The following is a 14,827-nucleotide window of genomic DNA, read 5'->3' on the forward strand; positions in this document are numbered from 1 at the left end:
TGTGGTAAATCATTTTTTCTCTCGCATGAGGGTGTACCTGGGGGCTGTAGTGACGCTCAGAGGCAGCTGCCTCCCCAGGCACGGCTGAGGTTAGGACGAGTAGTCTCTGGGAAGCTCTGCAACTATTCTATGACCGGAAGCCTAGAATCTCAGAAAAACTTGAAGCTGCACCAAGTCTCACCGATCTGTGCTCTTTGTATGATCGTGTCCGAAGCCAGAGACATTCCCTTCAGTCCTCCTAGCTTTCCTTATTTTATAAGAAATTAACCAAATTTTTAATGGCATTAGAAAACCCCTTAAATCTACATGTGAAAATGTGGTTATATGGGTGGGAGGATATTAGAGGGGTTGTCGGATAACAGAAGAAGATATTAAATGAGAGGGGAGTGCCCAGTCATTTAGAAGTTCGGCGGTACCTTCTATGGAGCGGTGACAGTGTCACAGAGAGATTGTCACTCATGAGAGCAAGTCCTAACCTTAGTAGCCTCTCCAGCCGCCTGCGTCGGTGCGTCCCCGCTTCCGTCCTCCTCCGTACAAGTCCTAGGAATCAAATGTGATGCCTCGGCAAGTGAAACAGTAGCTACACCTTACGCTTTATTTGGTAATATGTGGTTATTTCGGAACTAAAGCCAGTTTGAAAGATGGTTCTCATCTTGTACATCATACTTTAAAAAGTGCTCAAATTAATGAATAATGCCAGTTAGTTGGCAAAAAGCTAACTGTATTTTAATGCCCCAGTCACTGTACCCAGTTTGTCTTTTGAATGAAAGTTTAAAATCAGCAATCTTCATTAAAAACAAAATTATCAGACTTCACAAATACTTCTTGGAGGATGAAGTACTCACGGAAGTTGAGGCCCCAAGATGGCAGCATGGCTCTGATTCGTTAGTTCTCAGCTCTCCCCCTCTCCTGTCCTGCTTGTGCTCGTTAAATTAGTTAGAATACAGCTGTCCAGACTCTTCCAAAAGTATAAAAATACACTTCAGTTGGTGACAGGAGAGCTCTGGGATTAAGATTAGTCACTTAAGGGCTGCGCTTTTTCCCCCTGGGTTGTAGGGCAAGTCAGTGTATTGATGTGTTGCTTGGCTTCTCTAGAATGGTTTTAACGTTCTCCTTTCTGCCTGTTTGTGGGGGGTTTCGTCTGTAGCTCTTGCCTCTGGTGGCTCTCTTCCAATAACGTCACTGGATGCAACTGGGAACCTGGTATTTGCCAATGCAGGAGGAGCCCCCAACATCGTGACTGCCCCCCTGTTCCTGAACCCTCAGAACCTCTCTCTGCTCACCAGCAACCCAGTGAGCTTGGTCTCCGCCGCTGCGGCCTCCGCAGGAAACTCTGGACCTGTCGCCAGCCTTCACACCGCCTCCACCTCCGCTGAGTCCATCCAGAACTCTCTCTTCACAGTGGCCTCTGCCAGCGGGGCCGCCTCCACCACCACCACCGCCTCCAAGGCACAGTGAGTGGGGCTGCACGGGGCTGCCACGAGCCTCTTCCACTCGCGGCACGATCGGGCTGCCGGCCACGCTGAGACTGCAAAATGTGATTGGCTTCCTCTTGCCATGTTTCAGCAGCAAGGGAAAGAAGGGAGAGAAGGAGAAAAACACATACCGGGAAAAAAAAAAAAAAAAGGATGGAGACAGGACAACATTTGCCTAATTTTGTAATAAAACACTGTCTTTTCAGGATTGCTTCATGGATTGGAGAACTTTCTAACCAAAAATTTAAAAAAAAAAAAAAAGCAGAAACAAAAAATCAAAAACAAACAAACAAAAAAAGAAGTGAAAGGACTACTTATCATTTCCAGCAGTCATGATGACAAGTTAAGGTGGGTTACCAATTCCAATATAGGAAGGGGATTTCTTGTTTGTCTAAATTTCTTTTTTTCTTAAAAAAAAAATCATTTTTATGGGTCTGTTGTACAGGCCATTAAGTCATAACAAGGTGTTTATAATCGTATCAATTGTGTTGGGGGTTCCTTTCTTAACTGGTACAATTTAGGCAGGCCTGTATTACTGTATCTCTATTATTGTTGTTGTTATTGTTTTTTATATATATATATAGTTTGGACATGTTTATCTCTTGCTCCTGGATCCTGTTTCAGTGAGCTCCCACACTGTGGGGAGGGAGGGTTTGGGGGTAAGGGGAGACTTACGTTCTTAACTGCGGGGAATGTTCTTGCTGGTTTCCTTCTCCTTGATGACTCTTACAGAGGTGCTAGAAAATTATTTTCTTTTGCCACTTATGCAAGAGGCTTGGTGCAGAAGCTGAAGGCTGTGTGTGCAAACACTCCCACTCCACACACGCCCCCTCCCCCCATCAGGTGGTGCCTTTGGAGCACTTTTGTGTAGGAAGGAATTCCTGCTGAACTGTAGCTCTCACTCACCCCAGATCATTGAATGACCCTGAGGCCCAGACCCTGCGGGACCCGGTGCTGCCTCGGCTGCTTTCCATGGGGACGGCCGTGCGCGCGGCAGGGCAGGATCTGGGCCCGAAGAGCAAAGACTACTGCAGACCCCAGACTTGGCGGTTCTCCTGATTTCTTATCTCCTGAAAAATGCTCCTACTGTTGGTGTGTGTGTGTGTTTGTTTCCATTTTGTGGAAGTTTTTCATCCAAACTTCCTTTCATTTCCTTGGCAAAGAGCGAATTGACTTACTGAAATTGGGAAACTCCAACCTTCTCTTGTTTTCTGAAGGAACTCCACTAGACTCTTGCCATCAATTCTGTATTCCCAAAGAGGTGTGATGGGAAGAGTCTGAGGCCACCACCTTTTCCTCCGGCTGCAGACTTCCTTTTCACTGGACGGCGCGTAAATTCCTCTAACCCTGACACTCTCCTTGCTCCCCCGACTGGAGAATGCACTTCCTAGCTGGGCCTGGGGTCGTTAGAACCTTTGAAGGACTTCGAGCAGGAACTTTGCACACACCTCAAGTGTCTCCTTGGCTTGTACTGTAGTGAGGCTCCAGCTAGGTAGGTCGCAACGGCAATACACGTGTCGCTGTACAACGTAGCAAGGCATTCGCTTCTGGAATTGTCTTCAGGGTGTTTCTAGACTCTGTCAGTGAGCCCGTGGAAAGGAAGTGTTTGTGGAAGTAGATGAAGAGGAATGAGGGTAACTTGGAAATTCAGTTCCCCTTTCTGTCAGCGTGCTGTGATTGTCGTATCTGTACCAGAACATGTCCCTGAAGACTGGATCACTGCGGCGTGGCTCATCTGAGCTCCCCTTCGTGTCGGAGGTCAGGGTTCCCGTTTGGTGTCTGTGGGTGCTTGCTGATGTCTCTGGTGGCCCAGGACTGCGCTTGCCACCCTTTCGAGCTGGGGTCTGAGAGAGGGTGTGCAGGTCATTCTCGTCCTGATGACTCTGCCTGTGTCCCCAAGGGGGCTTGAAATCTGTGTGCTTGTCTCTCTACAGTGTGGGGAAAGGCAGTGATACAGACGCCGTGTGGACGTTTCTTTGTGATCATCCAAGGGGGAGACCGCACCTTAATAGTAAAAGGCCAGAAACAGTTTTAGTCCCTGTGTTAGTTTTTCTTTTGTTGCTTCTGTCTTCCTGTTTTATTTCACAGAGTATTTAATGATCAACCTAAATTTCCTCTTCTCACCCTTCACCTTCCCTAGAATCCCTCCAAAATCAGTGAACTGCAAGCAGGGAAACTAACAGATGTCCATCCACCTTTTTTATGTGTGGTGTGTGTTTTTATGTTGTTGTTGTTGTTGTTCTTGTTGTTGTTTTTAACTAAGCTTGAACCAAAGTCAATTTTTAGCAAGCTGCTGTACTAATGGACTAGTTTATAACGTGCATTTCAGACACATTGAGGAAATAGATGCTACTGACAATTTCTTTTTTCATTTGTCTTTATTAATTTTATATAAAAGTTGCTGCTTGTTTTAATCGTTTATGTTGGTAAATTGTAATATCCTCTGGGCAGACCTTAACTTGATTTTAACTAGTTTATTTAGTTTGGTGTGTAAATAGAAGGGCAGTGTCAGTTCCTAGTTTCTCTCCTCTCATCTTGCTGTTTCTCTGACATACGTAAGTTTAACCTTTATCCTGACTTGACGTCTCTAACTTCAGTCTGTGCAAATGGTGTTCGGGCAGTCAGTAATACTGTGGCTGCCCGTCGGACTGAGTCCCTCCCCTGGGAGTGGTAAGTTAGGAGGAAGGATTCAGGGAGGAAAATGCTGATACCCACCATTCTGGATTAGCGGTTATATCATTCATTTCCCGAAATTGCTACCAAAGGAAGCGTGGAGTCCGCAGGGACTCAAACCCAGTGGAATCAAAGGAAGGACAAGGAAAGGCTGTGCTTGTTTGTTTTCCTGTGTGGTTCAAAAGATGCTCCCTTTCCCAAATAAGATTCGCCAACAGACTTCAATACTTTAGAAGCTTTAAACGTCATACGATGGTCTTCTACTCCCAGCCCTGCCCGTATGCGCTGGTCAACCTGGGATAAGGGGATTCGGCCTTTGTGTGTGTGTGTGGATCACTTCATGAGGATAAACCTTAAACCAGCATAAAATCTGTGTTTAAAAAAAAATAAATCCTCAGACAAAGGTAACTTTTAAAATTTTTCTCATTTTTTTCTTATTTAAAGACAAGTTGTAAAATGGAAGGACATTTGTACATGTACACGTGAAACACTAAAACGCTTTGTTGATGGGTGTTCAGCTTAAAATCACCTCCCCATCACCATCCCTAGATATTCTGCTGATCACACTGCTTCATGACCCAACCTTCAGTCCTATTTTACTTTATGTTTTTTTTTAATCATCTCAAGAAATGCTTTTTGAATTGAGTGAGTCTCCTAAGCAAAGTTACTCAGAATTAACTTTCAACCCCCTTATATGGGAGAATCTAGAAATTAAGGGGGCCATTTGGTCAAAAAGAGGTGTTTGGCAGAGTTTCTGCGTTTCTAAGCAGATGGACCAGATAGGTCGTCATAACTCATTGTACATTCTTCTTTTTCCCTCCCTAATGATTATGCAAATTTTATTTCATCCCTGAATTTGGTGAATACGTATTAAACCAAAGACTAATTCTGAATGCATTTATAGTGATACTCTATTCGCCCATGGTAATGGGCCCTCCCTAGGGAGTGGTGAATGTAATTGAATCCTGCTTATCACAAGCAGCGTAGATTGGTTGGTTTTTTTGTTGGTTTTTTTTTTTATACCCTGTATGAAGCTGAAGGACAGAGCAGAAAGACCTAGAAAAGGGCTTCTCATGGGAACAATATTAGTGTTCCTAATTTAAGAAATAAGTTGAGTGCTATATTAGTTTAAGTGGTTTCTGAAACTATATAGGCAGCTTTTTAGAATTTAAAAAAATGTTCATCTCCATTACCTGACACGAGACACACTTCCTTTTATTTATTTGATAAGAAAGACCAATACCATCCCAGTTTACTCAACTTATTACTCAAGATATGGAACCAAAGGAATCCAACTTTGATTTGGTGTAGGACCGTACCTATCTGTACTTCGTGGTGGCATTATTAGAAATTAACAATCCTTTTTTTTCTTTTAAGGGAAAATAAGGTTATAATTAAAAGATTTTTAGGGAGATTATCATGCCGTTTTGTTCTACATAATTCATTGTTGGGGGAAAAAAGCACAATTATACCTCTTTTTTATATTATTTTGTCCTGTTCTCCCTCGTGTAAATGGGAAGGTGGGGGAGACCAAGTCTATTTTATCCAGAAGCACAGATATTGGGTGATGCAATATTTAAGGTCAGCCCAGTCTTTAACATTAAATTTTCTATTTAAATTGCTGGGAAAGCTGGATACACTTGCAAATATAGGAAATCATTGCAGATTTTTAACGTTCTAATTCTTGATAGTAAACATTGCAATTAGTCTGTAACAAACACTCGGCTTACAGAAGAAACTCTTAAGTTCATAGTCTACAGTTGTTCCCACCCCTTGTCATCCTGACAGAACTTTCGTCACCAAGAAAAAAAATAAACCCGTTGAGACAGGAAGGAAAGGGAGAAGTGCTGGTGGGGAGAAGCCCACGGGCAGCAGGGCTGTGTAAGCGGTGAGGGGGAGGTGCGCCCGCTCGGTCCTGCTGGCCGTACACTTGGGGCTCTCCCCTCGGGGCACCCCCAGGTCAGTCTGCAGCTTGATAACCCTCAATTAAAGAAGAGCCTCAACAATTCAGTATGAGATTTTGGCCCAGTACTTTTTCATTAAATCAGCATTTAAATTGATGAATTTAAAGTTTATTCCTCAAACCATGATTATTGGAGCTGAAAATGTTGAGACCGTCCATGCGAATGGAGAAAATGACTAAAGTCCTGAAATTTAAAGTTACTCAAATGGGCAAGAATTGATGGATTACTTTGATCATAACCAATGTGAGTGCGTTTTTGTATGGGTGTGTGAAAAGCCTGTCACGTGTGACACTGTCCATGTAGTCATAGCCCTGGCCATTCTGAAGTCATTTTCCGTCTTAAAACATTTTGACGACGACACTATAAAGTGGTAAATCTTTCTTAGCATTTACCTTCATTTTTGAGAAGGAAAAAGAATCTTTTGTCATTCTTTAAGAAAAATAACTAAGATCCGCTATGACGCAGGTTTGCATAATGGCGGACACAGTGCAAACGAGAGCTTGGACAGGAATAGGGTAAATGGGCTGCTTTTATCACGAAGAGCGGATACTAATCCTGTTCTCCTTCATTCTTGTCTTAATGCAAAGAGATTAAATGCGACACCCCTGAGATTTCCAGTAAGGTATTTGAAAGGATTTCATTAGGAGGGCAGGGAATATGTTTTCTCTCAGATTTGTCCAGTTTACACCCAGATTTCCATTCAGTTTGTGAGCTGTTGCTTTCTTCTGATCATCCTTATTCCTGAAGCACTTAGTTCCTTGTTTTGACTCTTTTACTCTTGGCCTTTTTCTAAAAGCAGTAACTTGAGTGAATCTTACTTTGAGTCTGTGACCTGGAGCTCCTTTCCCTCTTCCTTCTCTTCCTTTTCTTTTTGAACGGTGATACCTTAATCTGTGAGGGTAATGCTGGTGGGTAACAGCTAGCTTCTGGCACCTTCATAAAATACCTCAGTGTAGCTTAGCATTGTTGCAGACCTGGTTTTAATCTAAAAACCAAATAAATAAAAAGAAGAAAACTTTATAAATAGTGGAAATAATTCTAGCTGTAGCATTTAGTTGAACTGATGTTTATTACGATTGATAAACATGATCGATGCTGTATGTCTTCGGGATCCTGTTTATAGGTTGCAGTTTATAGGGTTAGGGAGGGTTCGGGTGGGGAGAGGAGAAGTTGATTATGTTAGAAGGAAAATGTTGCTCATGTGTGTCTGTTTTTCCTTATTCCTGTCTTGCCAAAGGAAACTTAATTATCCCTGTGATGGGTTTGGGATTCACTGGCCTCTCTGTGGTTTGACCTGCATCGCAGTGTGTGGTGGTGGCATGCAGGTCACACGTGGGTTGTCCTGGAGGTTCAGAGTCCCCCAAGACATTTACATCCCTTCCTATGGTCGCCCTTGCCTGCCAGACCCTGCCATCTTCTCCTAAGGATTCATTACCTCTCTATGTAGCAAGAGCTACGGCAAAGGATGAATGTGCGGGTATCTGGGTGTGTGGTTGAGAAATAGAGGCAGAGTAGACATGCGCCATTTAATTTGGAGAGGAAAGATGAGTGCGTGATGTATCTTACTCGAGAATTAAAGTAAAACAGGTTCTTTTGGTCACCCTCTGTCACGTTATTGAATGTTGTGCCAGTAGTCCAGCATTTGAGAACCCTACTTCCTTTTTTCATACCAAGGCTAATTCTGTCTAGACCAAAAATGCAAAGAGAAGTAAAACCAAACCAAGCAGTTGAAAGCCAGCCTGCTTGCCTCACACGTGTGGTAAGGTGTGACCTTTAGGGATTGGAAGGTCGGTGAGATTGAGGAGAGTGTTGGTGGTGGGAATGTGAATGAGAAATGATGCTGGTTTAGGAGAAATTGAGGAGCCCTTTCTGCCCAGACAGACAGACTGTGACTGTCTTGGCTCCCCACGTTCAGATACAGACGATATCTCCAGAAAGGTTATTTTTAAATAAACCATCCATCTCACAGAACTTGAGTGGGATTTGGTTTGGATACCAAAGACACTGCTATGTCATTGTTTATTCTTAGGTTTTCAAAACAGGCAGAGAGAATAGGAGTGAAAGGCTGAAATTTGGAAAAAGCTGTACCTATGTCTCTTTCCTTTTCCTCCCCCCTCTTTTCTCTCCTCCCTTACCCACTTTTTGAAGGAAGTCTTGTCGGTTATCCTGGCTTTGGAAAAGAGATCGATTTAGTTTTCACCCTGCCGGCTCTGTAAAGATGGATAGAGTTGCTCAGCGCAGCCGTGATGTTCTTAGAATTGCTGGCAAATTGGGGGGAGGGCAAAAGGTGGGGAGTAGAATTTTTTTTTTATTTCCCTTTACCTAACACTTATAAATAGAACCGGTACAGCCTGTCTGAGTTCAGATGATACCCAGATGTGCCATCTCTGTTCTGTCACTTGTAAGGGCTAAGCATTTTCAAGAGCACGGTTACATGGAAAACCAAAAGACTTTCCTTTACTCTCCCAGGGAGCTGTATCTTTCCAAAATGGTTTTGTACATGAGTTCTAGGGAGTTGAGAAGTTCGTTGTCTTGGGGTACTATTGGTGGGACACAGAAAGATGGGACATTCATTGCTTCTTAATATTCTCTCAAAAACCGATCAGGTTGCCGACCTTCATGAAAGCTTTACTAATAATCTAATTGTTCTGACATTATACACAAGTGGTATTAATATTGTGTGACTTTTCAAAATGCTAGATGGGTTTGTAAGTAGGTAATAGGGATATCGAAGATAAGAGCTCTGGACACAGACGTTACAGAAAACAAGGTGTGCGTGATGGAACACCGCTTTGAGCACGGAAGTGAACCTTGCCAGGCTGGGGAGGGAAGGGGCAGTGTCTGGTTCTTTCTGTGTCCTGGCATCTGCCTGCTCTGCACAGGGCTCTGTCACCCGGCACCACCTTCTGGGTCAAACCTGGGACACTGTCAGAAAGTTCAGACCCCAAAAGTAATTTACTGTAAAAAAACAACAACATTGAGGTCTGCTGCAGAGTTCCCCCGTGTTTTCTTTACTTGTTCATCCTTGTTTTCAGTCAGCCACAACCTGATGAAAGCAGCTTCTAAGGCTTCTTTAATAACCTGGCAGCAGCAGTGAGTTCTAGCATGAGATCCCGAAGTCTGCAGGCAGACAGCCGGGTAGAGCGCTGGGTCAAAACAGGAGACATCCACACACTTCTTTCAAATTACAATCTCCTTCCAATGAAACCGTGAGTAAGGACAGAGCCCTCCCGGTGAAAGCAAATGCACTTTCAGAGGCTAAAATGTAGGCAGTTGTGTCAGGAAAGGCCGTGGGTTATAGGTGGTGGGGGTGCCACGTCTCTCGTTCTAGTCCTGCCCGGGTCTGCAGAAGGCACGGACTTTCCCAAGAGTCTGATGCCAGCCTGGGTGTATTGAAAACTGCAGACATTGGGGGCAGGGGGTGGGGGGCGCAGGGAGGAGGGAGCATAAGACTTTGCAGCCATACAGTGTCAGTCGTGTGGTGCCCCTGAGACAAAGGGAGAGCCAAGACAGACTTCTTCCAGCTTCTCACCTCTGCCTGAGGGAGCATATGTGCATTCCTCAGTCCCCGGGAGGCAGGTCTCCCTCTGCAAGGGAACAGACGTCCCCCCCACACACCAGACCAGCGGGTTGGGTTCCTTCCTCTCTGGTAGCAGCAAAGGCTAGGTGAGTAAGCGTGGGCCTTCTGCCCACCTCAAGTCCAGGAGCTGTCGTATACCTCATTTCTAACTCATGATTGAGTAACTTGCTTTAACTTGCGCTAAACCCTACAGAGTTGCCAAGTCTGCCCTCCCTCCTCGAAGTAATGTTGAACTCTGGCCTATAGCATCACGGGACCTGCAGCCTAGGGTGGGACCTCCTGAAGCCTCTGAATGTCGCTGCTGAAAAGCTACTGCAAACCGAGGGCAAATTGCAATCTTCTCTTTCTTTTTGTTGCAAGGGGTCTTCACAGGTCTCTTAACATCTACATTCCCCCCCACCCTGCCTTCAGGGGCTGGCCGGCTCTCCACCCCCCCCCCNNCACCCCCCCCCACCCCACACGTCAGAGTTCCCTGGTGGGGTGGAGGCCATCCCCTTCCTCTCTGAGGCCGCAGGGTTCTGCTTCTTTTCAGGACTTTGGGTGGAAGGGAGAAGACACCAAAGGCTCCTTCAAGCTGACTGCTGCATACACATTTCACTTTTTTTCCTTTGACATGACCAAAAAAAAAAATCCAAATATTTAAGTTTTTATTGTTATTAATATTATTATTATTTGACAATCTTGTATCCAGTGGGCTCTCTAGAAGCTGCATCCCCAGCCCTTTCACCTTTTCTTTGAATGTAGTTCCCAACCTTCGACTCCCACCCCCAATGTTAAGAGGAAGCTTTGCCAGGTCTTAATACTGCTGCTATAAGCCAGGGGAGGGTGGTTTCTTTGTTTTGTTTTGTTTTTTAAATTTCCAGCCAAAACCAAAGATTCCTTAATGATTGTATAAACTCAAAACAAACAAAAAAACCAAAGAAAAGGGAAGTCTTCAGCATTAGTCCAGTCTGTGGCGTCCTGGCATTCAGAGGAGTGAGGGTGGGGGTGGGGGCCTCTGACCCGTGGGAAGGGCAGGGGACTCTTTTTTCCATGTTTTGGGGTTTGCAGAGGGGCACCCTCAGTCGCTTTGGCTCTGGCCAACTTGTGAATGTGCCGTGGAACAAATTGGCATTTCAGCTTTTCCAAAACAGTAGGCAAGACGCCATCACCGTGCTGATCTACCGAACGGCAAACCACGGCCACCTCGGGGACTTAGCACAGGGACTGGGGGGCTGGGGGCTGCCGCTGGACCGCTGGACCCACAGAGTGGGGGGAAGTTGAAGACACTGGTGCAGGACTGGCTGCTCTGCTGGGTGCTTGGACCTCTGGGGTCATGACAGTGAGTACAGGCCAAGGTGCCCTTCTGAGCCTTTTCTCTTTTCCTTTACTGGAAGTGCTTGGAAGTGGCTGCCCTGTTTGTGAGAAAACACGCAGAACGATTACCAAGCTTTTCATTTCTTCTTGCCGTAGTTGGTTTCCTTTGGCAGCACCACTGTGCAACTATGCATTGTATCTCTCAACCTTTGTGCTAGGTAGATGCCTGTGACTTTTTAACTTGGGGGGGTGGGGGGTTGCAAATGAAGGAACTTTTTACATGGATCTTTTTAATCTCAGTTGATTGGGGGAGGGGGGTATTTGGTTCTAGGGTCATACAAGCTCTATCCCAAAGCAAAATCCAAATGTTAATAATATTAGCCTGATGCAGATACCAAAGATGATTTCTTTCCTGCAGAACCTTAGACTTGTGTATTAAGTACGATTACCCAGCACTTGCATTAGTCTAACCTCAGTAATTCCAAAGCTTAGATGTATATTTTGGTATATTTCTGGGATATTAAAAAAAAAAAATGTCGTTTAACTTGTTTGTTTCAGTGTAATGCTCTTAAAGTCATAGCATGAAAATAACTGAACTGTCCTATTCTTAGTAGTTTGAAATAATAGTATTTTTGTATGTTTTGGGTGTGTCTATGTATGTATTAACATAACAGTTTTCACTGCCTAGGTGTTCATAATAAAAAAGAAAATGAAAAAGTTCTGAGTGTACATAATATTCAGTAATAAACTTCACCAGGTTCAATTTGGATTGCATATTTGCTGATTACTGTTCCCAACTGGGATTTTGTTTTGTTTTAAAGAGACAGTGATGTTGTTTTCCTAAACACTTTTTTTTTCCTCTCTCTCTGTCTTTAAATATCTTAACTCCCCCTCCCCACCTTTTTCCTTTTCTTCCTTTTCTTTTTCTTTTTTCTTTCTTTCTTTCTTTTTTTTTAAATATTGATTCAGGGGTGTTTTTCCACTGTTGTCAAGGGAGAGTCATAAGGGGTATTGGCCCCTTGGCCTCCCGAAACTTTGTTTTATGTACTTAAGTTTAAAATGTGAGTTTGAGTTCTCTTTTGTGGAAACTTAAGATGTGGTGTAAATGATTCTTTCCAAAATTGTCCCGCAGCTTTAGGAGGCAGTGACAGTTTCCGAGTAGTTGGTTGGGAGTCCTTTTACATTTCTCCTTAGGTAACTTTGCAATCTGGGTGGCTATTGTGTAGCCTCACTGCCCCAGAGTGCCTGCTTAGCCATTTCCCCTCTGATAGGGATGTTTTGTAAGAATCTGCTGATAACTTGGAGTTCGGGGGACCTCGTTATCTGGGCCCCTGGGAAACACACGTTTTCTTGATTTCAAAAACCCAAAACACAAGCAACTTTACATTTTGGGGAATTAGCTGATGTGCCTCCCAGAGGCCTGAGGAGGTGGTGGGGAATATGAGCGGTGCTGTCTCTTTAAAAGTGCCCTTTACATGATTCCCCCTCCTGGGGCCTCCTGCAGGGGCTGTAGGCTTGGGAGAGATTGCTAGGTAACAGTGAATCAGAATGAAATGGTAGATTTTGTGTAGATGCATTTGTCTGCTGTAATTTTTATATATATATTAAACTTACTGTAACTGTACAGTTCGTTTCTGTTGTAAAACATCATTAAACCATTTTCCAAGTGTTTTCACATTGTTGGAGTTTTCTTGAAGTTGTTGTCTTGCTGTTCTGGGTGCTTCCCGCACAGAGGGTCATGGAAGCCTTCCTGTTTGTCTTTTCCCCCAGGAGCTCCCAGGAGTCCCAGGCACTTGCAGCACCTTGGTTCCTAGCCCACCCCCACCCTGGCTCCTACTGTGTGCTTCTTCCTGTGCCCCTGGGGGGCGCTGTGGCCAGCACACCTCTCCCTCCCCAGACCCTCAGGGTTTAGGGGGGCCCTGATTCCATTAGCAGTAGTCTCGTTCACACACACACACACACACACACACACACACACACACAGAGGCTTTGTGTGACCAAACACACAGGCCCTTGACTGGTACTGCAAGAGAACTCTCCAGAGCTCCCATTTCACTTGTGTCTTTGACGGCAGACCTGATATTGAACTTGACTTTTCCACATTTACTGTTTACACTCTTGTGCCCCCTCCAGCCTTCCCCACCGCATTTTGGCTGCCTACTCTCTGGGGTTCTCTGAAAGGGGCTAGTCCTGGACTTGGCATCTGGTTCTCCTGTTGGAGGGCACACAGCTTAGCTTAGTAGCTCCCCCACTCCGGCTTAAACTAGTTCACATTTAGTGTCTTAGTGCAATCTGCTGTTTGAAAATTTGAGTCTTAAAGTGAATTTCCCACAGAGAGCAAACTTCAGCTTGGTGGAGAGTTTCAGAAGCATTTCTGTCTAACTGGTAGTATGTGTGGACTGAACCTGCCCCGTGTGCTCCTTGAGACAGCTGTTGTCTCAGACGTGCTGGCCATCCTCTAAAGGGCCCAGAGTAGGAAGGCAATACCAGCTCTTCCTCTCCCCTGCTCCTACCTCAAAGAGCTAGCTCCTCGTTTGTTACCGTCCACTCCTTCTTGTATTTATAGCTTGCGTGTTAAGTTTGGGGGTTATTGCCTTAAAACGGTTCGGAGTTTTTAATAGAAATCCTGTTTGGTAGAGACAGTGGCACACTCACTAGCATGGGAAAGACTGATTCAGAGAGCAAAACCCATTTGTCAATCCTAAAGATTGGGGCTAAAGTACTGATTAGATCATTACCCTGTAGCCCTTTTTAAAAATGTGGTGATGTTCTAACCCATTTCTGGTTGGCATCTGGCAAGCTGAATCACCTACGAGATGATGTGAATAACGTCTGCTCTTACTGTTGCCTTCTCTTCTCCAAAAACTAGGGCTTGAAGTTACAGGACATACATCTATAGTTAGACCTCAGTCATAGGTTCACACAAATATCCAGCGCCAGGCAGCCAAAATGCACCAGGAGTTACTCGTGAACAGAACAAGATCTACAATTGAACAGCGTAACCATATGGCTTAGTCCCCTTTGCAGCTGTCCTCTTAGCTTGAATGGATCACCTGCCCAACCTGGGCTTCAGTGACTATTCCGTTTATAAACCAGGAGCCTTGAGTCCTAGTCCAGGAAGGAGAAAAATCAATCAGAAGTAGCCACATAGGCTTTAGTGACATCAAAGTCATGACAGTTGTGAAAAATACTTTGGAAGCTTCCATTTTGATTTATGTACACGCACAGAATGTTCTGGTTCCTCAGTGCAAGTGAAACGCCATACTTCCTTGGTCCGAAAACATATCTTGATGTTGTAACGCTTAGGAAACAGGGCTGCATCTTGCAATGGATGTTTATGTTAAGAGTTTGTTTTTGTTTTTGTTTACTTAAAATAAGTTGAGGGCACATCTTCCACAATCAGTAACTTCCTGGGACGGAAGGAATCCAGTTGTGCCGTGGAGAGAGGACTGCCAGACCCGAGGAAGGGCAGGAGCCGGGCGGTGCCAGGGACCTCTCCCCTTGGCCCCTTCATTCCCCCAGCTCGGGCTCAGCTCTCACCCAGCTGGCGTGGCTGTCTTGCATGGGGTCCAGTAAGTGTCCTCACCCACCCACCCAGGTCAGCTGCAGCACCCACACCTCGTCACCAGCTTTCCTTCCTGCCTCTTGAGTCAGATTCTTAATGGAATTAGGTCAAATTCTTATTTTCAAGCCAGCCATACGGGTCACGCAGCCTGTATATAATTCAGCGGACCTTGACTAGGTCTGAGGTAGCAGGCTTACGCACTTTGACTAACCATGTAGGCCTAGGAGAGATCCGAGTCACTCCTGCTGTAATCCCAAATGCTCGGCGGCTTGTA

General features: G+C 44.8%; 1 protein-coding gene across 8 annotated transcripts in view; it reads left to right on the top strand.

The window, feature by feature from the left end:
• Positions 1–12,659, top strand: part of POU2F1 (POU class 2 homeobox 1) — a 175,274-nt gene extending 162,615 nt beyond the window's left edge. For 7 of the 8 annotated variants that reach the window (XM_034666676.1, XM_034666674.1, XM_034666678.1 and 4 more), the window contains one exon: positions 1,148–12,659. In XM_034666676.1, the coding sequence (XP_034522567.1) occupies positions 1,148–1,458 (311 nt within the window). In that variant the 3' untranslated portion in view covers positions 1,459–12,659. The remainder of the gene's footprint in view (positions 1–1,147) is intronic. The other variant, XM_034666675.1, reaches the window with a different exon arrangement.
• The last annotated feature ends 2,168 nt before the right edge of the window (positions 12,660–14,827 follow it).

This window comes from Ailuropoda melanoleuca, chromosome 8 (assembly GCF_002007445.2).
Source record: "Ailuropoda melanoleuca isolate Jingjing chromosome 8, ASM200744v2, whole genome shotgun sequence".
Taxonomy (NCBI): domain Eukaryota; kingdom Metazoa; phylum Chordata; class Mammalia; order Carnivora; family Ursidae; genus Ailuropoda; species Ailuropoda melanoleuca.